At 40.0% G+C, this 26,744-nt stretch overlaps 2 protein-coding genes across 2 annotated transcripts; one reads left to right on the top strand and one right to left on the bottom strand.

Moving 5' to 3' along the window:
• Positions 1-998: 998 nt before the first annotated feature.
• On the top strand, positions 999-2,904 carry szl (sizzled). The gene is made up of 4 exons (XM_007890945.2): positions 999-1,297; positions 1,658-1,827; positions 2,274-2,366; positions 2,561-2,904. The coding sequence occupies exons 1-4, from the start codon at positions 999-1,001 to the stop codon at positions 2,866-2,868; spliced, it is 870 nt and encodes a 289-aa protein (XP_007889136.1). The 3' UTR covers positions 2,869-2,904.
• Positions 2,905-4,337: 1,433 nt separating this feature from the next.
• hdac10 (histone deacetylase 10) lies at positions 4,338-25,010 on the bottom strand. Its single transcript, XM_007890943.2, has 21 exons — positions 24,876-25,010; positions 23,580-23,646; positions 22,363-22,497; positions 21,252-21,348; positions 20,646-20,743; positions 20,347-20,451; positions 20,200-20,268; positions 19,809-19,935; positions 18,739-18,804; positions 18,436-18,495; positions 17,072-17,161; positions 16,508-16,614; positions 15,553-15,620; positions 12,861-13,158; positions 12,093-12,186; positions 11,777-11,859; positions 11,097-11,153; positions 8,385-8,466; positions 7,104-7,292; positions 6,181-6,337; positions 4,338-5,100 (listed from the first exon to the last, which is right to left on the bottom strand). The coding sequence occupies exons 2-21, from the start codon at positions 23,642-23,644 to the stop codon at positions 5,093-5,095; spliced, it is 2,055 nt and encodes a 684-aa protein (XP_007889134.1). The 5' UTR covers positions 23,645-23,646; positions 24,876-25,010; the 3' UTR covers positions 4,338-5,092.
• Between the last annotated feature and the right edge of the window lie 1,734 nt (positions 25,011-26,744).

The raw sequence follows: 26,744 nt of genomic DNA, 5'->3' as shown, positions 1-26,744 counted from the left end.
AACAATTCTTCAGATAAATGTGGAGGCGAACTGGGTTTGATTCAGGCAAAACCTTAGGCATGTTTCCTTACTCCACACACTTTTGTTTACCTAGCAGTAAGTAGGAACCCAGTTCTTAGTGGATTTGCGGATCACTTTCCGGGGTTAATAATCCCTTAAAAACACAATCCTCTAGATAGAAGTTGTTCATTATATTTCACAGTAAATCCAGCGAAGCGCTTTGAAATGTCTCAACAAAGCGATAAAAGTGCTGCATCACATGCAAGGATTATTAAATATTGCCCCATATATAATTATAATAATATATAATCTCCAGGCTGAAAATGCAACCAATAATTTTATAGCCAAGAAATGAGATGGGGAAGATTGGGATTTATAAGAAATGAATTTTTGTTCTTGGGTTCACTGGCTCCTCAAACCTATATCTGAAACACCAGACAGATCCCAGAAACTTGTCTCCATTGTAATACTCAAGACAGCAGACGAGAGACAATCAATCTGCTGAAGCCTAGATATAAGCTTTTCCACCCCCCCCACCTCCCCATGGACAATTCATTCTTTTGTTTAATTTCTGTTCGCTTGCCCAAATACAAAGGAAACCAAATACTGTCCCTGGAGTCTGTCAGTCTGCTCAGAACTTAAATATTCTTAAATCGGATTTGAGCCTCTGTGTGTGTGTATGTGTTTCGCTCCCTGTGTTGAGTGAAACTCTCACAGAGACACGATGCAATTAAGACAGCGAAGATTGGGACAACATCCAGGCGAGTTCCCAATGAATGCAGTCTGGTGAAACGCTGTGTGTTTTACAGCCTCCGCCTTCTCCAGTGATTACAACAAAAGGCACTTAAATGGATAATAGGCTTTAAACCTCTTGTCTGAAGTGCTTTTGACAAGCTATTGATAAGTGATAGCTTGGTTCTGAAGGATATAAATACAGCCAGGACTAACGCTGGACTAGTTACTGTCAAGTCTAGAGGCTCAACTGCAAGAAGGAGGAGATGTTTGTTGGTCAAAAGAGATGTCTCTTCGCCTCTTACGCTCTGTTGCACCTCGTTGTGACTGCAGTGCAATGCTTCGATATAGGGATATCCACCAAGTGTGTGGCCATCCCGGAGGAGATGGGGTTGTGCCAGGACGTTGGCTATTCAGAAATGAGGCTCCCAAACCTGATGGGACACACCACACTGGGAGAAGTTATTCCCAAATCAGCTGCCTGGGAGTCCTTGCTGAGGACTGGCTGTCATTCAGAGGCCAGGACCTTTCTTTGTGCTTTGTTCGCCCCGATCTGCTTAGACACGTAAGTAGTAATTTATTTTTATGCTCCCCCCCCACCCACCATTAATAATAAATAATTATTAATAGTATTAATAAGTAATTATTACAAGTAAATAATAAGTAAATATTAATCCATACTGATCTACTTATTATCTATTATTAATAAGTAATTATTATTAACAACAACATCTTGGATTTATATAGCACCATCCACGCCGGACGGCGTCTCAGAGCGCTTTAAAGTAATGCACGGCTTGTTCAAAAGTGTGGGTAGCGACTAGCTCGATATTTGGAAAAGATACCTACACATCAGAGAGGGCCACCTGATGGCTCTGTGTTGCAGAGGAGTAACCAGTGTTCACTGAATGGCTTTGCATTGCAGGTTTATCCAGCCTTGCCGCAGTATGTGCACAGCTGTTCGTAACAGTTGCCTTCAAGTCCTCACCTGCCATGGACACTCCTGGCCGGAAGCACTTGATTGTGACAGGTTCCCAGCTGATGAAGACACGTGCCTGACATCCATCTCCAAGGAGACTCCTACATACCGAAAATGTAAGGCTGGCTTTAAGCACTTTGTATATCTGTGTGTCTGTTTGTGCAGGAGGGGGAGACAGGACTCAAATACTACATTACATTGTACTCTACACTTGAGTATTTTAGGATAGCACTTTGAGCGTGTGTAGGGCAGGAGGTAACAGGATTCAAATAAAGCCCCAAATAAAAAATCGTATTTTACACTGAGTATTTTTGGGATGACACATCGCGCCTGATTTTCTTATTTAAAATGTTTTGGTGGTTCCAATTTTTTCTTACCTCTTTTACGCCTTTTTATATGATGTAAAATATACATCACCCACAAAATATAGTCCGTTCAATTTACAGTCTGTTCTGTGAAGCATTTTGAGACTTCTCAAAGACGTGATAAGCACTATATCAAATGGAAGGATTATTATTATTTGAAGTATAACTGTGTACTTTCTGTATTCTTCTGTTTCCAGTTTTTCCAAAGCCTATCTGTCAGGGCTGCCCAGTTACGGAGGAACTCAGTGCTCACAAACGAGTTCTGCAGACATTCTGTCAGAACAATTTTGGTAAGGTTTGGTTAATCATCTGCTAAATTTATACTTTTAAAAGAAGAAAAAAAATTCTTTCTTTGCAAAAAGGTTCCTGAAAACTTGATTTGCGCTTCACAATTGGTTTTTGGTAATATCAATCAACCAAGTTGCTTTTAAGTCTTGTGTCAGCATGGTAAATCCATTACAAATAAATTACGTTTGCCTTCCAGCTGTGAAAGTCAAACTGGCTAAAAGGAAGAGTGCGTCGGGAGATTCTGAGCTGGAGATTGACGGGCGGGTGGAGATGATCAGTTCCGGCTCTCTGTTTCCCTTTGGAACGCACACCATCATTCAGCAGTGGCTCCTTATCAACACCAATTGTGCCCATAAGATGATGCGAGGCAACCGGGTTGTGCAGTATGTGCTGATAGGGGACGTGCAGGACTCCAACATAATAGTAAATAAGGTGTATTTGTGGCACCGGAAAGACACGCAGCTGATGCTTGCCGCTCGCAAATGGAAACAACACAAATGCTAGAATAATGACCTGTAATCAAGTACTTAAGTACAACACATTAATGCACTCTTTTAGGTTCCCAAGTGATTGTAAATATGGATTTATAATGTTGTAAAAAAAATTATAGTTTACATTGTTTGGAAACGTTCTGTAATTTGTACTCGTTTTGACGAATGTAATAATTGTAGTTATCATGAATGGAATGTGTTGTATATGTTAGTGTGTAAACGTATTGTCACTATATATAAATGCTTATTAACTAAACTGTCCTTGGTCTTGCAATATTTTTGAGTGAAGATTGCATCAAAGATTTTTCTTTGATATCAATTCTGTCTGTGCTTAAATAACTCATGCATTGTAAAAAAAAATTGCAATGTAGTTAAAATAAAGCTCAGTGTTCAATGTCTGTACTAATTAATTATTATCACTTAATCTGTGCAAGAAAAACAATTTAATTTATTTTCCCATTTGATAGATAGCTGGAGTTTGTCTCAAATAATAGTATCTTAATCTTGAGATAATAATGAACAACAAAGAGATACATGCAAATTTCTGTCTTCTGAAGGCCTATCTATATTACAGAGCCAGTTTAAATAGAAGTGGTCCTGTCATGTCCCAGGCTCCAGGTGCTAGTTTGAATCCAGTAGATTCATTCTGCTCTTTAACAACAACAAATTTATATAGTGCCTTTCACGTTGGGAGGACGTCCCAAGGCTCTGTAAATAGAAATTTACACTGTTCAAAGGTTGATAAATGAAATGCTGTGTCTTTTAATGCATTATTGTTAGGGATTAGGGAAGAACTGTATAATTATTTCCTTATAGATTAAATAAATTGGAGAAGGTATTTGGCAGACTGCATAGTTGATGTTTCTTAATCAGTTATAAATATAACAGAAAACATTTGAAACAGGAAATATTAAGTTTACTTGCAGTTCACAGAAAAAACAGTACAGTATTGTAGGCACCTGGAAGATATGTCTTATCAAAGCACTTGAAACATGTTTAATTTATTCTACTCTTATTTAAAATTAAGCAATGTATCTATCTACCATCTGGTTTGGTTGAGCTGGTTTCATTTTTTCTCCAGTCAACAGGACTAATGTGAAATCATATGCTGATACTGCACAGTTAATTGTCAGGAACACACAGCGACAATCTGCTTAGCCTCCCCACATGTAATGGACAACCAGGGTGATCCTATATTTAGAATTAAAATATATCTAGCAGATTCTTTTTATATTAGAATTTAAGGCACTCGGTCTGTTGAAAATCCCAGATTTACACTAGAATTTAAGGACATTAAATATTGCCAAAATTGGATCATTGCCACAATATACAATAGGGGATCATGAACTACTGTAGATATACAACTATGTGCAATGTATCTCCATGTGCAAACTTAACTCTATCTCTGTAATAATAATAATCCTTGCATTTGATATAGCGCCTTATCACATCTTTGAGACGTCTCAAAGCGCTTCACAGAATATACTATGAAGTGAATTGACTGTATATTCTGTGGGTGAAACTCTGGATATAAAGTGTTTGTATTTCCTACATCAGGGGTTACCAAGCTAGGGCCCATGGTTCCCCGGGGAGGTCTCAGGGGGGGACCGTGGAGTCGGGAAACACACTGGACGTGTAATGGCTACGCAGCCAAAGGAATGGATGAGAATGACGCGTTCCCTTGGCTCCAGTGTAAGGTATTTCACGGGCAGCCTTTTGTGGAGGCTGTGAGGGAACGAGGGAGCCAGGCTGGCCTCGCTATTCTGCTGGAAGCCTGCACAGTCCGAGTGTGTGTGTGTGCGGGGTCCCTCAGTCAGGATACCTAACCCGAGCCCAGAAAGTTTGAAAACCCAGGTCCTAGGTCATTCTGTGCACAGCATGTAAGCCACCAGAATAATTCTGTTGGAAGTTGAGAAGGCTGACTAAAGATGAAGCGGTTTGTAATGAAATGGCTGACATAACAATTTAGTGCAGACTAGGACAATCTTTCTATATACCATCAGTTTCTACAAAAATTGTGTTCAGCACATAGAAAACCTCTGGTACAAAAAAAAAGTACAAAATTACATTTGCATAGCACCTTTCACATCGGGAGGACATCCCAAGGCGCTGAGTAGAACAGCAAAGTCAAATGACCATGGTGAGATTCTTGATACTATCATTTTATTAAGGTTTCCAGGATTGGTTTAAGTTTACTTCAAGCTTGAATTCCAAGATACTCCAAATGAACCAAAAGCTCAGTTTACTGCATTTAGGAAAGAGGAAGAAAACAAGGAGACATCTGTTACATGGGCAATAAATATGTTACAGATGGCACTAACTTGAAATGCCTTGCCAGGTGCTATATTAAACCTTAAATACCAAACATCAATCAACTACAACTTCAAGTTTATGCTGGTGATTTAGGTGAGGTGATTTCAGCTAGGGTGATAGTGGACGTATAATAACAACAATCTTTGCATTTGATATAACATTGTATAATTTCGTTGGGATGTCTCAAAATGCTTCAGAGAATTTATTGTAAGGGGTTTAGAGCATATTTTGTTAACAAACAAGGCAGCGATTATGCACACAGTAATGTCCCACAAACAGCCATGAAGCAAATGACCAATTTTATTTGGAGGATTGTTGGCCAGGATACTGGAAAAATTCCTTTTTTCGAACAGTAGCATGGGATCTTTAAAATCCATCTTAATTTATTATCTGAAGGATGGAACGTCTGATAATACAGCACTCCTCTAATGCTGCATTGGGAATGTCAATCTGGACTATGAACTCAAGGTGTGGCTCCTGTCCACAGTGCTTCCAAAATAGGCAACAGAAAAAAATTGTATAAAGGTGGGAATAACCTACTGACATTCATTGCCTAGAATCACACATGAATAAGTTCCAATAATGTGTCCTATCTGGGGGTTGCCAAGACCAATGAGGCATACCCCAGCATTTTATAATTTAGTGAGAAGGGGCAAAAGCACAAAAAAGAATATGTACTGTCTTACATACATCATCAACACATAATAACTCAAGTAGTAGTTATAGATATCACCAAGCTCCTATGTTTATATAACAACACTAAAGATGAATATAGGGCTCCTGCAATATAACAGGCCATAAAAGCAGCTGGACCAAATATCTCCATTTTTTTGGACAGGCGGGTGTCTGACTTGTGGAAACCCATCACCATGCTTAAGTGTATCCAAACCAAACTGAGAGATCCATGTATCCCACCCACACACAAAAATCCCCATGTTTGGAATGGAACGTGGCCTCTCTTCATATCTGCAAGAAAATAAGTTTCTGTTGCTGTAGGAGTTACTCTGCTTACCTCTGTTCTGTAGTAATTTCCAGGGCTTCTTAAGTTCCTGTCTGAGTTTCTCCAAAACAAGGACACTTTCTTGTTTATAGACAAAAGATTCCACTGGAATTACAGGATCACCCAACAAAGAACTGGCCATGGCCTCCATGAGATCTACATCAGAATCCTGATAGGAGCAGTGAAAATCTACTCAGCAACACATTACTGGCAATTTTAAAAAATTCTGCTAACTTTTTTTTGCCAACAGTCACTCATGTAACATAACTGTAGTTTTTCCACTTAAATATGTAGGGAGTGACTGTCCACCGATCAACATACAACGTCAGTGTAGATTCACAGAAAGCTACAGCACAGAAGACAGTTGAGACCATCGTACCTATCTCCGTTCTCTAAAAGAGCAACCTATTAACATGCTTCATCTACCGTTGTTCAAATCATTTCTACAGAAGGCTATTACATGACAAATTGTAATTTCTTAATAATGTATTCTTAAACTTCAATTATTCTTCCATTTGTCTAGTTACTCAAAACTTAATTCAGGTATAAGTGTATTTTTTGTAAGCATTAAAAATATTTTATTCTTATTCAGTAAAAATTTAGTACGTTCAGCAACACTCGACTGTCCATCTCTTTTAGAGAAATAACACTTTTTCACTTTAACTCACTTTCCCCACACGTAATACAAAATTAGCATCTTCCATTGAATTTAGAATATGTAATGAAAAAAGCCATGTCTTATGTAATCAATCACCTTATTGTGCAACTATTGGCAATACATTACTAAATTATTAATGCATTAACAAGTTAATTTTAACTTGTCTTTAATCATGGGAAGGTTCAAGATGTATAACACTGTTGAAGATTTAAAGAAGTATTCTATCTGCAAACAAACAACTTTACCACATCTCAGAACCCAATAATGTTCAGTATACCTGAAATATTGCAAGGATCCGACCCTCAGATAACCCCTGGAGTAGATGAGTCAAGTGAGTTAGTGTAACTACTTGAATACCACTGTTAGATTCCACTGCCAATATCACCAGGTCAGGCTGATGTCCATAAGCCAGAGGCAAAATAAATTGGAAGAGTGCATAGAGAAGGTCCCCATCCCTTTTACCATCCTATAGAAAAGAAAAAAAATGCAATGTTTCTGTTTTCATTTTACGCTAAGATGGTAATGTTTCCTTATATGGGTGACACTCAACAGAGAAATAATATTTGGAATAATGTAATACAGTTATAAGCATCATATCATCCAAAAGAAAATTGATGCAATGGAGATGCCCAAATGAACAGGCTGATAATAATAATAATAATCCTTGCATTTGATATAGCGCTTTTCACGTCGGGAGGACGTCCCAAAGCGCTTCACAGAACACACTGTAAAGTGAATTGACTGTATATTTGTGGGCGAACGCGGCAGCCAATTGCGCACAGCAATGTACCACAAACAGTCGTAGATTGAAAATTACCAATTTATTATTGTTTTTGGTTTTGGAGGGATTATTATTAGGCGTGTGGAGTAAGTAAACTTGCCCAAGGTTTCGCCCTGCCTGGAATTGAACTCAGGTCTCTCACTTGCAAAGCGAGTGTTCTAACCACTGAACTACAGGACTCCTACCACCACTTAAAGATGATCTTGTTGTGATAAAAGGCTCACAGAGAACTAGAACTATTAACAATAATCATAATAATCCTTGCATTTGATGTAGTGCTTTATCACATCTTTGTGACACCTCAAAGTGCTTCACAGAATACACTGTAAAGTGAATTGACTATTTTGTTAGCGAAATGCAGCAGCCAATTGCGCACAGCTGTGTCTCACAACTCTGTCATGGATTGAAGTGACTAATTTATTATTATTTTTTTTGAAGGAATTATTACCCCCAGAAAAGTGACCCACCAATCGACTACCAACCAGGTTCCTATTTACTGCTAGGTAAGCAGAGGCGTGCGGAGTAAGGAAACTTGCCCAACATTTTGCCCTGCCGGGAATCAAACCCAGGTCTCTCGCTTGCGAGGCGAGCGCTTTAACCACTGAGCTACAGGACTCTTATTGTTATTGACTGGGTCATGATCATGATCTAGGTCCTTACAATGTTGAGCGGCATAGATAAGTGTACATAATTAAGCCTATATGACACAGTAGTCAGACTGCAGCATATTCAGGATAAATATTAACTTTTGAATCAAATAATGGTTTCTGTACCTACCTCTTTCCAGCAAATTGGAATGTAATGACTTGTCTGCATCTTTTCATCCAGTTTCCTGCAGATCTGTACTACCAGGATTGATCTGAAAATTATATTCCAAAGATATTAAGATGGCGCAAATTATCAATACTACATATACTTGTCAGTTGTAATACACTCTAGCTTAGATTTGTTTTTTAAAATGATTTTATGATGGAGTTACTTATTTACCCCACTGGATGGGAGGGTTACAAGAAGCCTACAATGTATCTGGGTTGGATGTGCAGATTTTCCCAAACTCAATATTTTCAACTGAGCTTCATTTCCAATTTCTTGGCAGAAACTAAAATGTGACCAGAATCTAAAACAAACTCAAACTATTATTTGGAATAATGTGATACAGTTATAAGCACCATATCATCCAAAAGAAAATTGATGCAATGGAGATGTCTAAATTATTTATTATTTGGAATTTTATGCAAGACTGGTTTGCAGGAAACAACTTAAAATCATGCTAGCTCATGTACTGGAGTTACTTTTTCTAATGCCAACTCCTTACTCCTTCTGTGAACTCTTTTACATTCTTTCCTTGGTGGCGATTAAACTACTACTACATTTAAAATTGTTTGAGAAGACATGGCACTAGTTAATTTAGAAAGGGTGATCCATGTGAGAGGAAACAGACTTCAAGTATTCACAGACCAGGCAAATAAATGGAATAATACAATGCAAAATCACATTTGTAAAGCTTCTTTCAAGTCGGGAAGATGTCCCAAGTCACTGAACAATCAGGGATTAAGACCCGAGCGGAGAGGGTGGGGTTGGAATCGGGAGGATGGAGAGCAGAGAGGGTAGGCGGGTGGCCGAAGGCACGATCGAAGAGGAGGGTCTTGAGGCATTCCTTGAAGGAAGCAAGGGAGGGAGCAAGGCAAAGGGAATGTGGGATGAAGTTCCATTGGGTGGGGGCAGAGAGGACAAAGGCCTGACCACCGATGGTGGGGTGGGCTGGGCGGGGACATGGAGCAGGCCGGAGCCTGCTGAACGGAGGTAGCGGACAGGTTGATAAGGGGTTAGCAGGTCGGAGATGTAGGAGGGGGCAAGGCCATGGAGGGCCTTGAAGGTCAAGACCAGAATTTTGAACTGGATCCTTTGAGGGATAGGGAGCCAGTGGAGCCAGGCGAGGGTGGGTGTGATGGGGTCATGGAGCCTGGTGTGGGAGAGGACACAAGCTGCAGAATTCTGGATAATCTGCAGCTTGTCGGGAAGGCTGACAAGAAAGGCGTTGGCATAATCAAGCCTGGATGTAATCGAGACATGAATGAGGGTTTTGACGGCTTGAGGGGTGAGGCAGTGGCAGAGTCGGGCAATGTTGCGGAGGCGGGCGAAGGCAGAGAGGGTCATGGCATGGATGTGGGGTAGAAAGGACAGTTGAGGGTTGAACAAGACGCCTAGGTTGCTGACTGGCTCAGTGAGGTGGAGTGTGCATCCTTGGTTCTGGTGCTGTCAGTGTCTGAGTTGCAAAGGTGCTGGCTTGAGCCTCGGTTTTCCTGATGTTCAACTGTAGAAAGTTGGCTCTCATCCAGGACTTCATGTATGTGGCCCTGGAGTCGAGGATGGAGGCAGAGAAATAGTGTGTGATCCACGTACAAGCGGAAGCTGACCCCATGTCTGCGGATGTCACCAAGAGGGATCATATACAGGTTGAAGAGGAGAGGACTGAGGACAGAGCCCTGAGGAACACCGCACGACACTGTGCGGGCGCTGGAGGAAAAGCCATTCGTGGAGACAAAGTGGAGCCGGCGTGAGAGATAGGATCTGAATCATTCAAGGACAGAACCTTGAGGTGAGAAGAGAGACAGTGGAGGAAGATAGAGTGATCCAGAGTCAAAAGCAGCAGAGGTCGAGGAAGACAAGGAGGCAGAGGGAGCCCTGGTCACAGATGGACTGAATGTCATTTGTCACCTTGACCAGGGCTGTTTCCGTACTGTGGGCAGCACAGAGACGCGATTGGAGGAGTTTGTAAAGGGAGGGCGGAGGTGTCTGAACAGATCCCCTCGATTTTGGTCTCGAAAAAATCCAGCATCTCCTCGCAGTTGGAGTTGGAGGAGAGGATGGGTGAGGTGTGAAAGGGTGGACGGAGAAGCCGGTTGGTAGTGGAGAAGAGAAGCCTGGGGTTGTCCTTGGCCTCCGAGATTATCTAATGAAGATTATATAATGAAGCTCTACTGAGAAGAATTCACTAAAGCCAGGATTACTTTTGTGCAGAGGCAGTTGACCGGCTATTGAACTATTCAATCCTTAACTGCACTGACGCACTGGGCTGAATTTAAATCCAGAATCTAGAAACCAAGATTGTGCCACTGAATCCCCAAATTTGGACGAAAGACACTTGAATCTTGTTCACACATAGACTCAGCTCAAAAGAGATGTACAGGGTGGATGAGATTTAATTACTCGAGTGGTGAATATGTGGAATAAATTCCTTTCCCCATTCCCTTGGCTCCCACCCCCAGTTCAGGTGCCCACCCAGCACACAAAGCACAAATTGCATTAAAATACGGAAATTGGTCCCAAAGTTTATCTGAATATGTCTTCCTCTTAAACAGACCTTTGTACATTTTCAAAACCTTCAAATGGAAGAAACTTCATTATCCTGATTTAAAAAAAACTACCTGAATAATTGATAAATTAATAGTATACATTTTGCCAGCAGTAAAAATAGAGGAGACTTACTCATTATCTTTAATATCAGTAGGAATATCAGCTTCTCCAACCAGCAATAGTAATACCCTTTAGGAAAGAAGACAAAGAATTACACTAAACGCAAAATACTGCAGATGCTGGAAATCTGAAACAAAAACAGAAGTCCCTGGAACACTCAGCAGGTCAGGCAGCGTCTATGGAGAAAGGAAAGTGAGTCAACATTTCGGGTCTACAGCCTGACAAAAAGTCGTGGACCTAAAATGTTGACTCACTTTCCTGCTGAGTGTTCCCAAAGAATTACACTGCTGGAAACATCATTGTTATAATTAAATAGCAGTTCATCAATATTTTGAAAATTATTAAACAATATTTTATTCTTCAGATTGATGAACCTTTTCTTGAAGAATGCAATTAGTGTTAACAGAAACCAAACAAATCTATCTAAAGAGCGAAGGATAACTGGATAATGCATCATCATAGGACTAACTGAAATTCCCAATCCAATTCCTAAATTAATTCTCAATTTGGAAGTTTTTTTTAAGACTAAAAAATTTCCTCAAATTCTGCACTGCCTTAAACTTTAGGGCAATGGTATTAAGCTAAGCACAAGCCTATGAGGGGCTAAATGGCATTTATTTAAAAAGGTTTGTTGAAATTGTGAAACATTTTATATTGAATATATATTTCTTGTAGAGTTCAACTTTATACACCTGTTTACTCCAACGGTTGTGCAATATTGTGCTGCAAAGACAGAGGGTAACAGAGTAGGGGACACCACAATTCCATTCCTCACCTGCAAAATAGAAACAAAAGACATAAGAACACAATGAATACTGTCACACTGATTCCAGTAAAGTCCTAACCAATGAATTCCATAAATAACAAGAGGTAGTAGAGGTATTGAGGGCTATTAAAAAAAACTGCCAAAATCCAATAAACTAACTCTGTCTCCAAGAGCTGAATAACCTCTTGTTTGTTTTTTTCCTCAGTTCCTATTACCATAACAGAACCCAGAATTTAATTTACCTCTTTTCTTGTGATTTTATCAATTACTGCAAACATCTTCCCCAGGGACGGTAAGAAGCTTTCATCATCCTTCATGTTTGCTCGGTCACTAATCCTGTGAGACAAAAATCAGAAAACCACATAGCTTGCCATTGATATCGCTGTCTGGCAAGCATTCCTGCTTGGTGTGCCATGACTTGCACCCAGCCCTGGGTCCCTGACAATCCCAACAACATGTGATGAGAGCTGGCTGAGGATAAATCAAGTGTATTCCATCCAATTCAGCACGTACAAATGTTACACAAGTTGCTTAGTGGCTCTCAATAGGCAGGATTATTTCCTAATAGGGAGAAGAAAGTAACACTTGATTTGTTTCAAATTATTAGGGGTGAAATATTTAATTTGAAAATACCCAAGGATTTTATTCTTCTCTAACTTCTTTGAATTGTTCGATTTATAATTCTGCTATAAGTTTCAATTTTTTCCTGACAAGGATATAAAACTAGGAGTACCGGCATCTCCAGATCTGGATGTTGGTTGACCTTTGACATGAAGATCATATACCAGAATTCTAGGATATTTTTCACAATTACTCACATCTAGAATAACCATTCACACAATATTCTTCATTGGAAATCATCATTTTGCAATTGACTCTTTCCCCAGTTATTTTACATCTCCATTGTCGCCTCTAATTGGGGCGACAAACGTGAACTGTGCCCATTTCTATGGAACAGTTGTATCATGTTGACCTCTATTCTCTCGAGTTTCTTGTATGATTTTGCATACCTCATGAGGGTTGAAACTTCCTCCCTGGTGATTTTCTTCCCTTCCAATTGGAGGCATTGATCCAGCTTGCTTATTTTGCCTCCACAGCCAGCTAAAGCAGTCCTGACAGGGGGAGCAGATACCAGAACCTTCTTCATGTGAGAATCCATGAAATCATCAAAATCTTTGTCCACAGTCGTTTCCTTTGCTTCTACGCTTTTAGCATCACCACTTGCAGCCTGATCAACAGATTCAGCAGGACTCCTTTCATTACCGAGTTTTACTTTTTTGGTGCTGGGTTCTTTAACAAACTTATTGTCTGAAGAAACAAGAAAAAGAAAACCAAGTAATAATGTACAGTATATTAAACAAATCAGGTTTCAGACCCTTTTCTGGGATGCAGCCAATATTTTCTGTGAAGAATATACTTGAACAATATGCTATATGCAGGCTTATACTGCAGTTATTATTTTCAATCATTTTCCAATGGTTAAGCTAATAAAGCCATTGCACAATAACAACAACAAATTGCATTTAAATAGCACTTTCACATTGGGAGGATGTCTCAAGATGCTGGACACTCAAGGGTTTGCAACTGAGCTGGGGATTGGAATCAAGAGAGGTGGAGGGCAAGGGCGTTGGGGGTGGAAAGATGATCGAAGGCATGGCCAAAGAGGAAGGTCAAAGATGGGCCTTGAAGGAGGCAAAGGAGAGAGCAAGGCAGAGGGTCTCTAGGATGGAGTTCCAGAGAAAGGAGGAAGGCACAATTGCCGATGGAGCAGGTGAGAGGGAGCAGGCAAGCAGCTTGATAAGGTTTTAGCAGGTCAGAGGTAGGGAGGGGCAAGACCATGGAGGCTTTAAAAGTGAGGACTGGGATCCTAAAACCGATTCTCTGCCCCCCCACCCTCTTCCCTCTTTCAAGTCGCGCTGAAAACTTTCCTCTTCGATCGTGCTTAGGGCCACCTCCCTCCAGCTCGGAGTCAGGCTCCGCCACTGTTAAGCGCTCTGAGATGTTACCCTGCATGGAAGTTGTTGTTGTTGTCGGATGAGAAACCAATGAAGCCCTGTATAAAACAGACATGCAAACTGGGAAGGTCCTAGATTTGACTTTCAGTCTGTGCTAATCTTAGGAGGATGGTTGTAGATTTGCTGTGAATGAATTCAACCCATCTGGGCTAGAGGAAAGGAAGGAAAGTAAAATCAGGCAGCTGTCATCCAATGACCCCTGCTGGACAGTGCACAAATCCTCAGCGGGATCAGGCTTTGCTGTTCCCCTACACACTGTTGAACACAGTTGACTGATCTGTCAACACTTGCTGTCTAAGATCACAAGTGAATGCCTACAGGCATGACATGGTGGTGGTGGGGAGGGTAAAACAATGATAAAGACTGGAGAAAACAGGTATAACTGTGGTCCGTCCACAGGAAGTTCCCACGAGGGGTAAAAATTGATTTTTAAAATATTTTCAGAATTAGAAACTGAGCGAAAAATGTTTTGTAATCAATTTAACGTCACAAAATATTTTCTGTGAAAGAATAAAGAAATTCATATGACAATCTGAATTCAAAGTAGATTTTTTATTCAAATATTTGACCTACTCTCCAGCACATTTCTGGACTGGTGACGTTACATTCCACAGCACTGGAATGGAAATAGGTCACTAAGAAACTAGATTTATGACTTAAAGATAAAGAATATAAGGAGTACTCCCTCTTCAAAGTATTAATCCTAGATGCAGAAAAAACTGTTATAATAGTGTAGTTTATGTGCAGTGAGGAATTTTTGTACATTGTCTGGATTATATTAACATAGTAATAATAATTTGGTCACCTAATCCACGAGTATTTGTGGGGCAACGCTGTGCGCAATTGGCTACTGCATTTTGGCCACAAAATATACAGTCAATTCACTTTACAGTATATTCTGTGAAGTGCCTTGAAACACCTCAATGATGTTATAAAGCACTATATCAAATGCAAGTATTATTATTATTTGTTACTCACTCCTAGGCTTTTCTAATGAAAGAGAGGAGTTTCCTGAGTTGACAGATGGAGCAGTTGACTCATCACCTCAAGGAACAACATTTTTTTCCAACTACAATTTAATAATAATCCTATCACGTGATATTGTGGAGACCTATAGCTCAGTGGTTAGAGCACTCACCCCGCAAGTGAGAGACCTGGGTTTGATCACCTGTTGGGCAAAATGTTGGGCAAGTTTCCTTATTCCACACTCCTCCGTTTACCTAGCAGTAAGTAGGAACCCGATTGTTAGCTGATTGGCAGATCGCTTTTCTGGGGGTAATAATTCCTTAAAAAAAATAATAAATTGGTCATTTCAATCACGACTGTTTGTGGGACACCGCTGTGTGCAATTGGCTGCTGCGTTTTGCCCACAAAATATACAGTTAATTCACTTCACAGTATATTCTGTGAAGTGCTTTGAGACGCCTCGCGACATCAAATGCAAGGATTGTTATTATTATACAGTGCCTTTCTCAATGGGAAAGCACTTCAAAGTCTCAAAGCAATTCACAGGATTTACCATGAGGTGTAGTGACTAATTTTGCAGGAGAACTGAGTAGCCAGTTTTGTGCATAGCAAAGACCCACGAATGGCTATGAAGTGAATGATCAATTTTATTTGGGGGCTGTTGGCCGGAAAACCGGGAAAATTTCCCTTCTTTTCATTTTACAATAACGCATTATTTTACCTTGATACTTCAAATAATTCCAATGATCTTGATGCACTGCTCTGACATTCTGAATTGTTTCTATGGCACTGTTAGGAGAAAATAATAAAATAAAAATGTAATTGTGATTTCCAGTTTCTGAAATGCAAAACATAAATCTTCTACAGCCACAATTCCCTGTCACATCAGTAAACAGCTGATAACAAAATATTATTCTTATATCTAAGTAACTGGAGCTATATTAATTTAAGTATATACACTACACAATGTAAAAAGTTAAAACTAAGGTTACAATTTATTTGATTTTAATATTGCAAATAAAAATCAAATGTTCCAATCGGCTACAGCTATGAGATAGAATTCCAGTGAAATAATAATTATTCATGCTTTTGATGTAGACAATTTTAATGTTGACAATGTCATAAAGCGCTTCAAAAATGTGTAGTGAAGTGTAATGACTATTTTTCTTTAATAATTCTAGCATTTGATGTAGCACCTTATAACATCGTTAAGACGTCTCAAAGTGCTTCACAGGAAATATTATAAAGTGGCAAAGTGTGAAGTGTAATGATTGTGTGTCGCTGCGCAAAATATTCTGATACGAGAAACTCTTAACGGTGAAATTTTGTTACTATAGCATACTAGATTCAGGAGCCTGGTTGTTCCAGTAAATTTCCCAGGAGGGAAAATGAACATACACTATTTCCTTAAGCCTATCAGTTAAGAAGAGTAACATTAGCAAAGAGTTGGGAACATGTAGTTATGATCTTGTAGCAGTATTAATAACACTGAAGAGACTCTAAGGTGATATGTCTTGAGTCATAATATTCGATGAAATTGATTAACCTGGGTCGTAAAAAAGTTACATGGTCTTGAATTCAGGAATGCCAACAAGTGTAAAAGGGAATGCTCGACTGTACGATATGTGGCACAAATTTTTGAAAGATACTTAAAAAAGAAAAAAATTAATAATGACCTGACACATGGGGCCATTTGGCTAACCAGTTGAGGTACCGGGTCTCCCAGTAACGAACGTACAGTCATGCAAACAGATTCTGAAAGGGAGCACAAGTTGTATCCTCCCTAAAAACAAGATATTCAGAGGTTGAATTGTGCATATTGACTAAAGGTTTTTTGGTGCTAGTATAAAGGGTAGTAATTTTGTATATAACAAAAGCACAATGTTGTAGCTGCAAAGCTGGCTGCTCTGCCACTTGCCCCCACTGGTTGAATTCTCATTGCATTGTCAGAAGTGAGATAAATAAATGTACAAGTTGTTTCCAGGTTCAACAGGAAACCACCTCTGCAAATATAACCAGCACCACTATTACAGGGAGAGGAAAAACAAAATCCAAACATTCTTTCAAATCCTCTGAACATATATACCAAACATACTATATATACTGTATGTACTAATATGCTAATCAAAGGTTAAAAACATATCCACCATGTGAATATGTAACACAATCAGCCTATTTCAATACCCGGTCCTCAGTCATAAGAAGTAGAAAAGAAAAAATACAAACATAACAGGACATACCTCTAAAACAATACAGATTTTCCCATTAGCTAATGACTTCAGCAAATGAGTGAGATGAGCAAAACATTCAGGCGTAGCACACATTTCACCCTGAAACAGAAAGCAAATCGTCAGATTGCTTTGATGATGCTCTTGCGACTTCCAGTTGGTCAAATGCAATTCTCAAACGTATCTTTGAGATGCCTTGAAGATGTGATAAGGCGCTATATCAAATGCAAGGATTATTATTATTATTAAATCGTACTGAACTTCCCGTTGACCTGGATCTGGTTAATGTATTTTTCTTCATAAAAGTAGCATTGGTTCATCTAGCTTGATAAAAATAATATAAAAATAATAATCTTTGCATTTGCATCTTTCATGTCAGGAGGATAAGCAGCACCCCCCAGCACTGCATTGGAGTGTCATCCTAGAGTATGAGTTCAAAGTCTCAACTTGCAGCTTGAAACCACAATCTTGTGACTCAGAGTCACAAGTGCTGCAGAGAACTAAATTAAAAAAGACTGTGTGTCACAGAGAAGAATGGTGGATTTAATAAATCTGACTTTGTACCACTAAACCCAATCTTTATGAATTGTTTCCAATTGTTTAAATAGAAATATCATAAAACTTCACGTTTAGAGGCCACATTCACTGGATTCTACAAAAAGCTGTTATGTCAAATTTTGCTGTAATTTCTTCTCCCTACAGAATTAACTTTAATATGAATTTAAGTACATGTAGTAGGTAATGTAAAATAATAATAATCCTTGCATTTGATATTGCGCCTTATCATGTCTTCAAGACGTCACAAAGCAGGCCACAGAAAATACTGTAAAGTGAATCGACTGTATATTTTGTAGACGAAATGCAGCAGCCAATTGCGCACAGCAGTGTCCCACAAACATTCGTGGACTTAGTGCCCAAAGTAATATTTTTTTTTTAAGGGATTATTACCCCTGAAAAAATGATTCACAAATTAATAATTGGGTACGTACTTACTACTACAGAAGGAAACTTCCGTAAGATTTTACCCCAACCAGGAATTGAACCCAGGTCCTCTTGCATGAAAATGCATGTTTGAGATTACCTGTACGTTTGAGATTAGCAACTGCCTTGTTGAGCTACAACTCGGGGGCACCAAGAACGTTATCCACATAAAATCCACGTTAAGTCCGAAAAAGAATTTTAAAAGAAAATGCAGGAGATAAAAATAAAATCCTCTCTTGAGGAAGTTATAGTAAACTCGACCATCAGGTAACAAATGTAAAAGGTCCACTTAAATGGTTTGTTATGGTCAAACATAGGTTCAATTGGCCACAATTAGAAGATAAATGATCCAATTCATTTTGTGTTATGTATTTCTGTCAGCCTTCATACATTACCTCAGGATCTCCAATAGCAGAATCAAATCCAGCAGAAACCAGAATCAATTCAGGGTTAAACTGCAGTAGGAATAAATGAACTAATTTAGTAATAAATAATAATATTAATAAAGTCTGGAATTCAAGGTCACATTAAATACAGAATGGGGGTCTATGAGGTGACAATTATTGACACTTGAAATATTTTCATAAAATATGAAGAATGGCATTTCCCATCAGGAAATGTAAAACAAAATTCTTAGTGCAAGCCATTGGCGCTCAGCAACAACAAAACTGAGTCAACTGTGAAGCAGAAATAATTACCTCATAAGCCATAGGGAGCAGAATGTGGAAAAATACTGCCAAATAATCAGAATTTTCCATTCCAATCTGTAATGTAATGAAAAAGAGCAATAAATGACTAATACAAAATATATATTATCAATGCTTAAAGACTGAATCTGAATGGGAATTGGAAAATAATTTAATAAGCAATACCAAATGTTTTGAATGCAAAGGTAACCCCTCATTGACAGGAGCACTGAAAATCAACTACCTTCAAATCACAACCAAACCAAAAATGAATTTGCAGTAGTTTCAGCTGATCACTCCAGCGAAACTATGTTTTTGAGCACAATTCCTCTTTTAATGCCAAAAATCAATATTCGGGAAGCTTTCAAGATCTCAGCACACCAACACCCAAAGATCAAGTACAGTAGAAGCCGGTTAAACTGGACACATCGGGATTGTCCGGCATCCGAGGTTAGCCGAAGTTCCATTTCCTCTTCCCGCCCAGCAGAGGAGCGGCAGGAGTGCCCCCCCTCCCTCCCACTGCCATTCCCATTGGACAGGAAAGAGACCAATTACCAGCAGCTCCGAGGTGATTGACAGCCTTGAAGCCTCTTGTGAATAGATGGGCTCCAACCATTCACAAGCGGCTCCAGTTGTCAATCAATTGTGATTTGACTCCTCCTATTCTCTCCCTTGTATGTTCCCCTTTCCTCTGCCCACTCACTGACTGACAGCCCAACTCCAGCGCTTGTGAATGGCTGGAGTCCGCTATCAATCAATCGCAACTTGACTTCTCCCATCTCCATCTCATAACCAAACCAAAAATGAATTTGTAGTAGTTTTCATTCGTGGAGCCGCTCATGGCTGAATGGAGTCGTTCGAGACACAGAAGTACATTCAGCAGCGACCAGGGTGGTATTTTGCTGTACGAATTAACCGGCATATTTAAAATGGGTAAGAATACAAATGCATCAGGGCTAGGCGTTTTACCCGGCGTCCGAGGTTAACTGGTGTCCAGCTAAAGCGGCTTCCATGGTATTTCTGAAGCAAATTCTAAAACACTAATTTGGGAATTAAAAATCAAAATGCATCTCATTCTAAACCTTGTTCCATGGCACATTTATGTTGAATCCTGTCCCTTTGCCTTCTCCAATAGCATCGTAGTCAGATTCCCTTAAATTGGGCCAGAACTGTTGGTGTTCATAACGATGCCAAGAGAAGTACAGCACACTAAAAGAAACCAGAGTTATTAACAGTTATAAGGCCTTCTAATTCGTCACCTCACTTATTATTCTAATACCTTTAGATGGTAGAAAATACCTTAAGATGGTAGAAAGCTCTACCATTGTTCTTTACTGACAGTCCATCAATTTTATATGCAAATTTACATTACTTCTCCATGACAAAACACCTTTCATTGCTTGTCTTCTATGGTCTTCATCTAAACCATTACTCCAAGACTGATTGCCCTTGAACAAACTTAAGGGTACAAACCTTGGATCCTCCAGAAATCTGTGTTGAATTCCTTGGCCATGGTGCACATCCCAATCAACAATCAGAATCCTGCAAAAAAAAATTAAAAAAGTAAATGATGTTCATTATAAACAAACCAGCTTAATGATATTTAAAAAAAATCCTTACTTTGCAGTTCCATATTTCTTTTTTGCATATTCAGCTGCTATTGCTACATTATTGAAGATACAAAACCCACAGGCTTCACCCTCCTCACTGTGATGTCCGGGAGGTCTGAGGAGGAAATGAGAAAATAATAATATATTAATAATTCTTGCATTTTATATAGTGCCTTGTCACGTCATTGAGTCGTCTCAAAGAGCTTCACAGAATACACTGCAAATTGGATTGACTGTGTATTGTTTAATTATAAGGACAAACTTCATAAAACCATTGAACATAAAAGTTAACATAAAATTAACTTTTACCTGACCAATGCAATCCCATTTCTCACTTTCCCCAACATCACAGCATCAACAAGTTGCAGAGTTCCTCCAAGGGACAACTTGGCACAGTGGTAAGAGTTCTGAATGGGAACTTAAAACGTTATAGCAACAAACNAAAAAGCGGAACAATTAACATTTCTCCTTTACACTCAAGATCACGAGAAGTTCAACTTAAGCCCCAGCTTGAGTCTCCTTGGAGTGGAAGTAAGAACTAAAAATGGGGACTAAACCCGTTTTACCTCACAAGATCATAAGTAGCCACCTTCCTCGGTTACCACTCTCGTCTCAGGTGCCCATCCAGTACTGTTAAGTGCTTTGCGATGTCCCCCATGTGAAAGGTGCTAATTTACTGTAAATCTGAATTGCATTATCAAGTATTATCTTAAAAAGGTTCAGTATCCAGTAGTAAATATGCCCATTTCATATGTGAGTCTCTTTTAGGAATTGAAGAGCTCCAGTTTATTTAGTCATTCCTCGTAGCTCATCCCTCTAATATTAGGTTCAGTATTGTTCCTCTTAATTAATTTAATTTTCAATTAATTTTGAAATGTACAATAATCTAGCTATTATGAGCAAAGTTTTACTTACAGGGTGAAAATATACATCATTGTAGTTATTAGAAAAGGTTTTCAAATCTTCAACATTCATGGACGGTGTAGATTTTACAGCTTCTAGGTAACCTAGGCTAAAGGTAGAAAATTATTTAAATAAATGGGATCCAGCTCAAAACAAGTTCAAGAAATGAAAATCATTGAATTTTCACTGAATTGGCAAATTTATCAATACTGAGTACCACATGAATTTACATTCATATATCTTACATACTTTGTTTCTGACCTCTTCTGTGTGGGTAGAGAATAGACATAATATGTAATAATAGGATAATCGTTGCATTTGATATATCACATCATTGAGACATCTCAAAGTGCTTTACAGAATATACTGTAAAGTGAATTGACTGCATATTTTGTGAGGGAAACGAGGCAACCAGTTGCGCACAGCAGTGTCCCACAAATAGTCGCGGACTGAGTGACCAATTTAGTATTGTATTATTATTATTGTTTTGAACAGAACCTCCAGAAAGTGATCTGCCAATCGACTAACAACCAGGTTCCTCTTACTCCCAAGTGTGTGGAGTAAGGAAACTTGCCCTGCCCGAGAAACAAACCCGGGTCTTCTCACTACAGGACTCCAAGAACAGAAAGTAGAAGACGCACTTACTTATCCATATCCTAACAACTACAGGTAATGACAAAGAGATGTTGATGAAAATTTGGAAGATATTGAAAGAAACCCCCAACATCCCCTGCCACACACGCACACACACGTAGACATGGATTTCCTTTATTAACATTGCAGTGTGGGCAGAATTTGGCAAATTATTACATACAGCCTTACTGTTCAAGCCAGTTTTCTATATGGTCTTTTAAGAACCACAAAGTTTAAGTTCAACAATTTCCCAAATTCTGGACGCTCTAAAATGGAACATTTAACTGAGTAAGTTCGAGCCACAAGTGGAATTTTACACCAAAGGTCACATATGTGGAACAGACACCCAACAAAAGCTGTTGATACTATGTCTTTTCTTTTATTTTGTTCAATCAGGAACCAAACGTATTGAGAGGTTAGAGGGATAATAATAAGCATAAACAAAGGACATTTTATTTGTAAAAATATTTGTAAAAAAAAAGTGTACAACCTGTGAACTAACAATATTTCCTCTTCAACAGCTTCTCTAATAGGCAGTGGGATACACCTTTCCACAAGACCATAGTGTTTCAGTTTCTCATACAGAGAGGACAATCGTTCTGGAATTTCAACACTGCAAGCTGGGCTGAAAACATATTGAATAGAGAATGTTAACACACCTGCTGAAATAGACTGTGATACCAACTTACACAAATATTCATAACAAATTCAAAAATGGTTGTAAGTTTTCTCTTTTTCAAAGATACCACATAGTATTTCAAATAAATAAAGCTTCACTAAACAGCTAAGGGTTAAATCCCAGTGCATTTGATTGTTCTATATCTCACTGAGGAGTGCTTACTGCTCACATTTGATTCCCAAAGTCAAAACGTGTTTTATTCTCCAGCCAAGTCTTTCACTCTGTCCATCCAATCACTTTATACCATAAGACTCCATGAACTATACAGAAACCTCCATGTAAGATCTGCTACTTACTTATTAATTAATAATAATAATTTGGTCACTCAATCTACAACTGTTTACTATTATTATTACTCTGAATAATAATGATAATAATCATCTTTGCATTTGAATATAGCACCTTTTGCGCCTCAAAGTGCTTCACAGAATTTACTGTTCAGTGTAGTGACTGTCTACGTTGTGGACAAATATTATATTGGCTCATTTCTGCAAATCGGCTCCAAATTGAGTCTTTTTAATGGCCGGCTACAGTATTTTCCACTTTTTCCTCCCTATCACGGTTCATCTTTAGTTGGAAGAGCTGACAGACAACTGATAATTTGCTCTAAAGCTGCCTTCTAGAATGACACAATAATAATCCTTGCATTTGATGTAGCACCTTATCACGTCTTCGAGTCGTCTCAAAACACGTCACGGAAAATATTGTAACATGAATTGACTGTATATTTTGTGAGTAAAACGTATCAGTCAATTGTGCACAGCAGTGTCCAACATTCATGGATTGAGTAACCAGATTATTATTAGGATTGGATTTGGCTTCAATGTCTTTCATAGTCAATTAGTTTATGATGCGTAGGCCCACACATAAAAATTGGCTATTTGGGAAAGATACCTGAGGCATGTTGGCATCTGTGTCACAGCAAAATTAGCACGTTCGGAAGTTAGAAAAGGAAAAGCATTATAAATAACCAATACAAAAGAAAAATAACCACTTTACAAACACAAAACAATCTTTACAGAACTTACTCATTCCACAATAGTTTGTAGTTGGTCATTTGCTCATCATAGATCAACCCCGTTCCTGAAGCCATATCTGAAGTTTGGGAAAAAAATGCATTTACATAATCCAAATTTACAAGGATTAGTTTCAAAATAAATCCTGTCAAGATGTAATTTCTAGCCATAGAACTATGTACAAAATACTGTACTCATCTTAAGGGTCAAGAAAAGTCCAAAAAGGTCCAACAAGCTCATCCATTTTTTAATCTCAATCCTCCTTTATAAACACATTTAACTCCCTCTTGAACCTATTTATGAAGTTTGCTTCCATGGCCCTCTCTGTTGCCTTGGTCCACAACTGTAAAAATGAAAATGTGCCACTTGATTTGCCTTCTTACTTCTGTTCTCCTTGCCTGATGGGACTGGCTTGTGTTGGATTAATGTTTTGTTAGTAGTTGGAACTCGCCACTCTCACCAATGGCAGCATCCTTCATATGTTAATCCAGACAGAATTGCTATGCAAACTATAGTACACACTTTCCAGCAAGGGTTACTGGATAGAAATCAGTCATAGAAATCCCGGCTGGTATGTCAATATTCTTGGTGGGGTCAATATTTTATATTTAATATATGTAATATTTAATATGTCAATATTTTGGCTCAGTTTCACAGCATTTACAGCAGTGGGTTTACCAACTCAGCTCTCAGTAAAACGCAAATCAATACCAAGTCGTGAGTCACGCGCATTATTCTTTTTGGTGACTGTGCGCCTGACACACGCGGAAACCCACCACCGCGATGAAGACAATCCAAAACAGATGTGAGGCTCAAACCCACCACAACAACAACAACAACAAATTACATTTGTACAGCGCCTTTCACGTCTGGAGGACGTCCCAAGGCGCCGGACAGTCTGGGATCCGCACCCGGGCTGGCTGGCGGTCGGGAACGGGAGGGGTGGAGGGCGGCCTGGGAGATGTCGGGGTGGGAGGCTTGACCGAGGGCTCGGCCGAAGAGAGCGAAGAGGGTCTTGAGAGACAACCTTCTCGGCTCAGCGGCGAGAGACCTACCAACTGAGCCAGACTGACACGAGTGGCATCGCAAGGCGGTGAAGTAAAGCTCGAGTGAGTTTTACACCCGGTGTGAGTATATATTATATATATGTGTATATATATATATACACTTTATATATATATATATATATACACTTTTATACCTGTAAAAGCTTTGCAGGATTGGAGTGAGCATCACTCACTGGCCTCCAGGCGCTCTCTTACCATCTTCAGGACTTACCGTGTGGAAACTTTTACTTCAGGAACGTACCTTCGGCTCTGGAGGGGGGGTTTTTTTTCAAAAAAAATACGGTTTAATACAACTCCGGGTCAACCGAGCGCCGGGGAAGGTGCCTGAGGGGCACTGACCGGTCCCGAAACACGCGCCACGGACACAGCGCGCCGCGCAACCTTGACGTGCGCAGGCGCAGCACTCCCGCCTCTTCAAGGTCAGTCAAACGTGATGGGCGCGGAGACGGGGCGGGAGCCGCCAGTAAATCCTGATGGGCAGCACCGCCAGCCAATCAGAAGGAGCGTGGCTCAAGCTCTATCCAATCACGGACCGGGAGCTCAGGCCAGCAGGTTAGGTTGGCAGGGATTGAAGAAGCGGCTGGTTGCTAGGTTACCATCCGGCTGAAGGAGGGGTGTTGGGGTCGAAATGGGGGAGTTCAGACAATCTGAGCCTCTGATGGAGAAGCAGCTCAGGGGAGGCTCAAATAATGTCAATAATCCTCATTGATTATTAGTTTAATTCTGACAGAAGGTCATCGACCTGAAACGCTGTCTCCCTTTCCTCTCTCCGTGGACGCTGCCTGACCCGCGGAGTGTTGCCAGCGACCTCTGCTTTTGCTGTTAATAATCCTCGCACAATCATATAGCGCCTTATCACGACCGTGAGACCTTTCAAAGCGCTTCACCAGAATTCCCCGTCAAAGTGCAGTGACTGTGTTCCCCCCCCTGCGCGTGCCAAAAGATAAAATGGGGATTTACAAGAGGGACATACCCTAAATGTTGGTATTTGTACTGCCAGCAGGTGTTAGGTTGGCTCAAATTGGCCGCACCCTCGCCTCGCCTGGGTCTAAACATGTGCAAGGATTATCGTATGAATTTCCAGCAATTGTCAGAGGTCTCACCGGGCCTTTGGATGAGGCGTTTAAACCGAGGACTCGGCTATCGCCCAACCCTGCAGCGCTTCCCGGGCACTGGACTAAATGTCAGCATGGACCCTGAGCTCAAGTGTATTATCCACAATGGGGTGGGTATCAATTTGTGCGGATAATCAGCTCTCTACTGCACCTTTTTTTTTGGCTCAGCTGGGCGTCTGATACTCATGGAAATCCATCACCGAGCGTAAGGGTATCCAAACGGAGCACCGAGAGCTCTGCTTTATGTAAGTTTTCAATTTCAAGTACTCGGCGCAGGTGGGCAAGAACCAAGTCTTAGGGACCTCCAACTGTACAAAATGCCCAGCCAGGCCATTCATATCCTAACCACACAAGACGTGAAAAAAATATACTCTTAACTTCCCTCATTTGCTAGCTATCTTAAATCGATGCCCTCCAGTCTCTTGACTCCTTTAAGTAAACACAATGACTCACAACCTCCCTCAAGGTCCACCTCAAGACCTACCTCTTTGACCGCGCTTTCGGTCAACTTTCCCGCCGCCAACCCAGACCCCCTCGGCCTCTACCCCCGGCTTGGGTGCCAAGCCAGTGGTATAGTGAACTTCAAGGATCATTTCAAGATCTTCCTCTTTGACCGTACCTCTTTGGTCATCCTCCCATCCCTGTTCATTCCAACCTTCAGCTCGGGTGCAAACCCTTCACTGTCCAGCACCTTGGGTTATCCCCCCGACATGAAAGGCACTGTATAAATGCAATTTATTGTTGTTGTTGCTTCAGGTAGGAGATTTGAAATCACACCTAGTCCAAACTAGTCAATGAATATCAGGGCTTTGCTCTCTCGCCCTCCCCCGCCCACCCCAGGTTGCCAGACATTACAATACTGTACACTTGTAGCTCAAAATCACCCAGTCTGGCCTCCAAAAGTGGCCCAATATTATGGGTTGCCTCCTATGCAGCAGCGTGCCGGGTTTAGGTCAGTGCTTTTGAAACTTGTACACGAGAAGGTCTTTAAAGGG

Source organism: Callorhinchus milii, unplaced genomic scaffold, assembly GCF_018977255.1.
Source record: "Callorhinchus milii isolate IMCB2004 unplaced genomic scaffold, IMCB_Cmil_1.0 Scaffold5, whole genome shotgun sequence".
Classification (NCBI taxonomy): domain Eukaryota; kingdom Metazoa; phylum Chordata; class Chondrichthyes; order Chimaeriformes; family Callorhinchidae; genus Callorhinchus; species Callorhinchus milii.
This window is presented reverse-complemented; position numbering and strand designations above follow the sequence as displayed.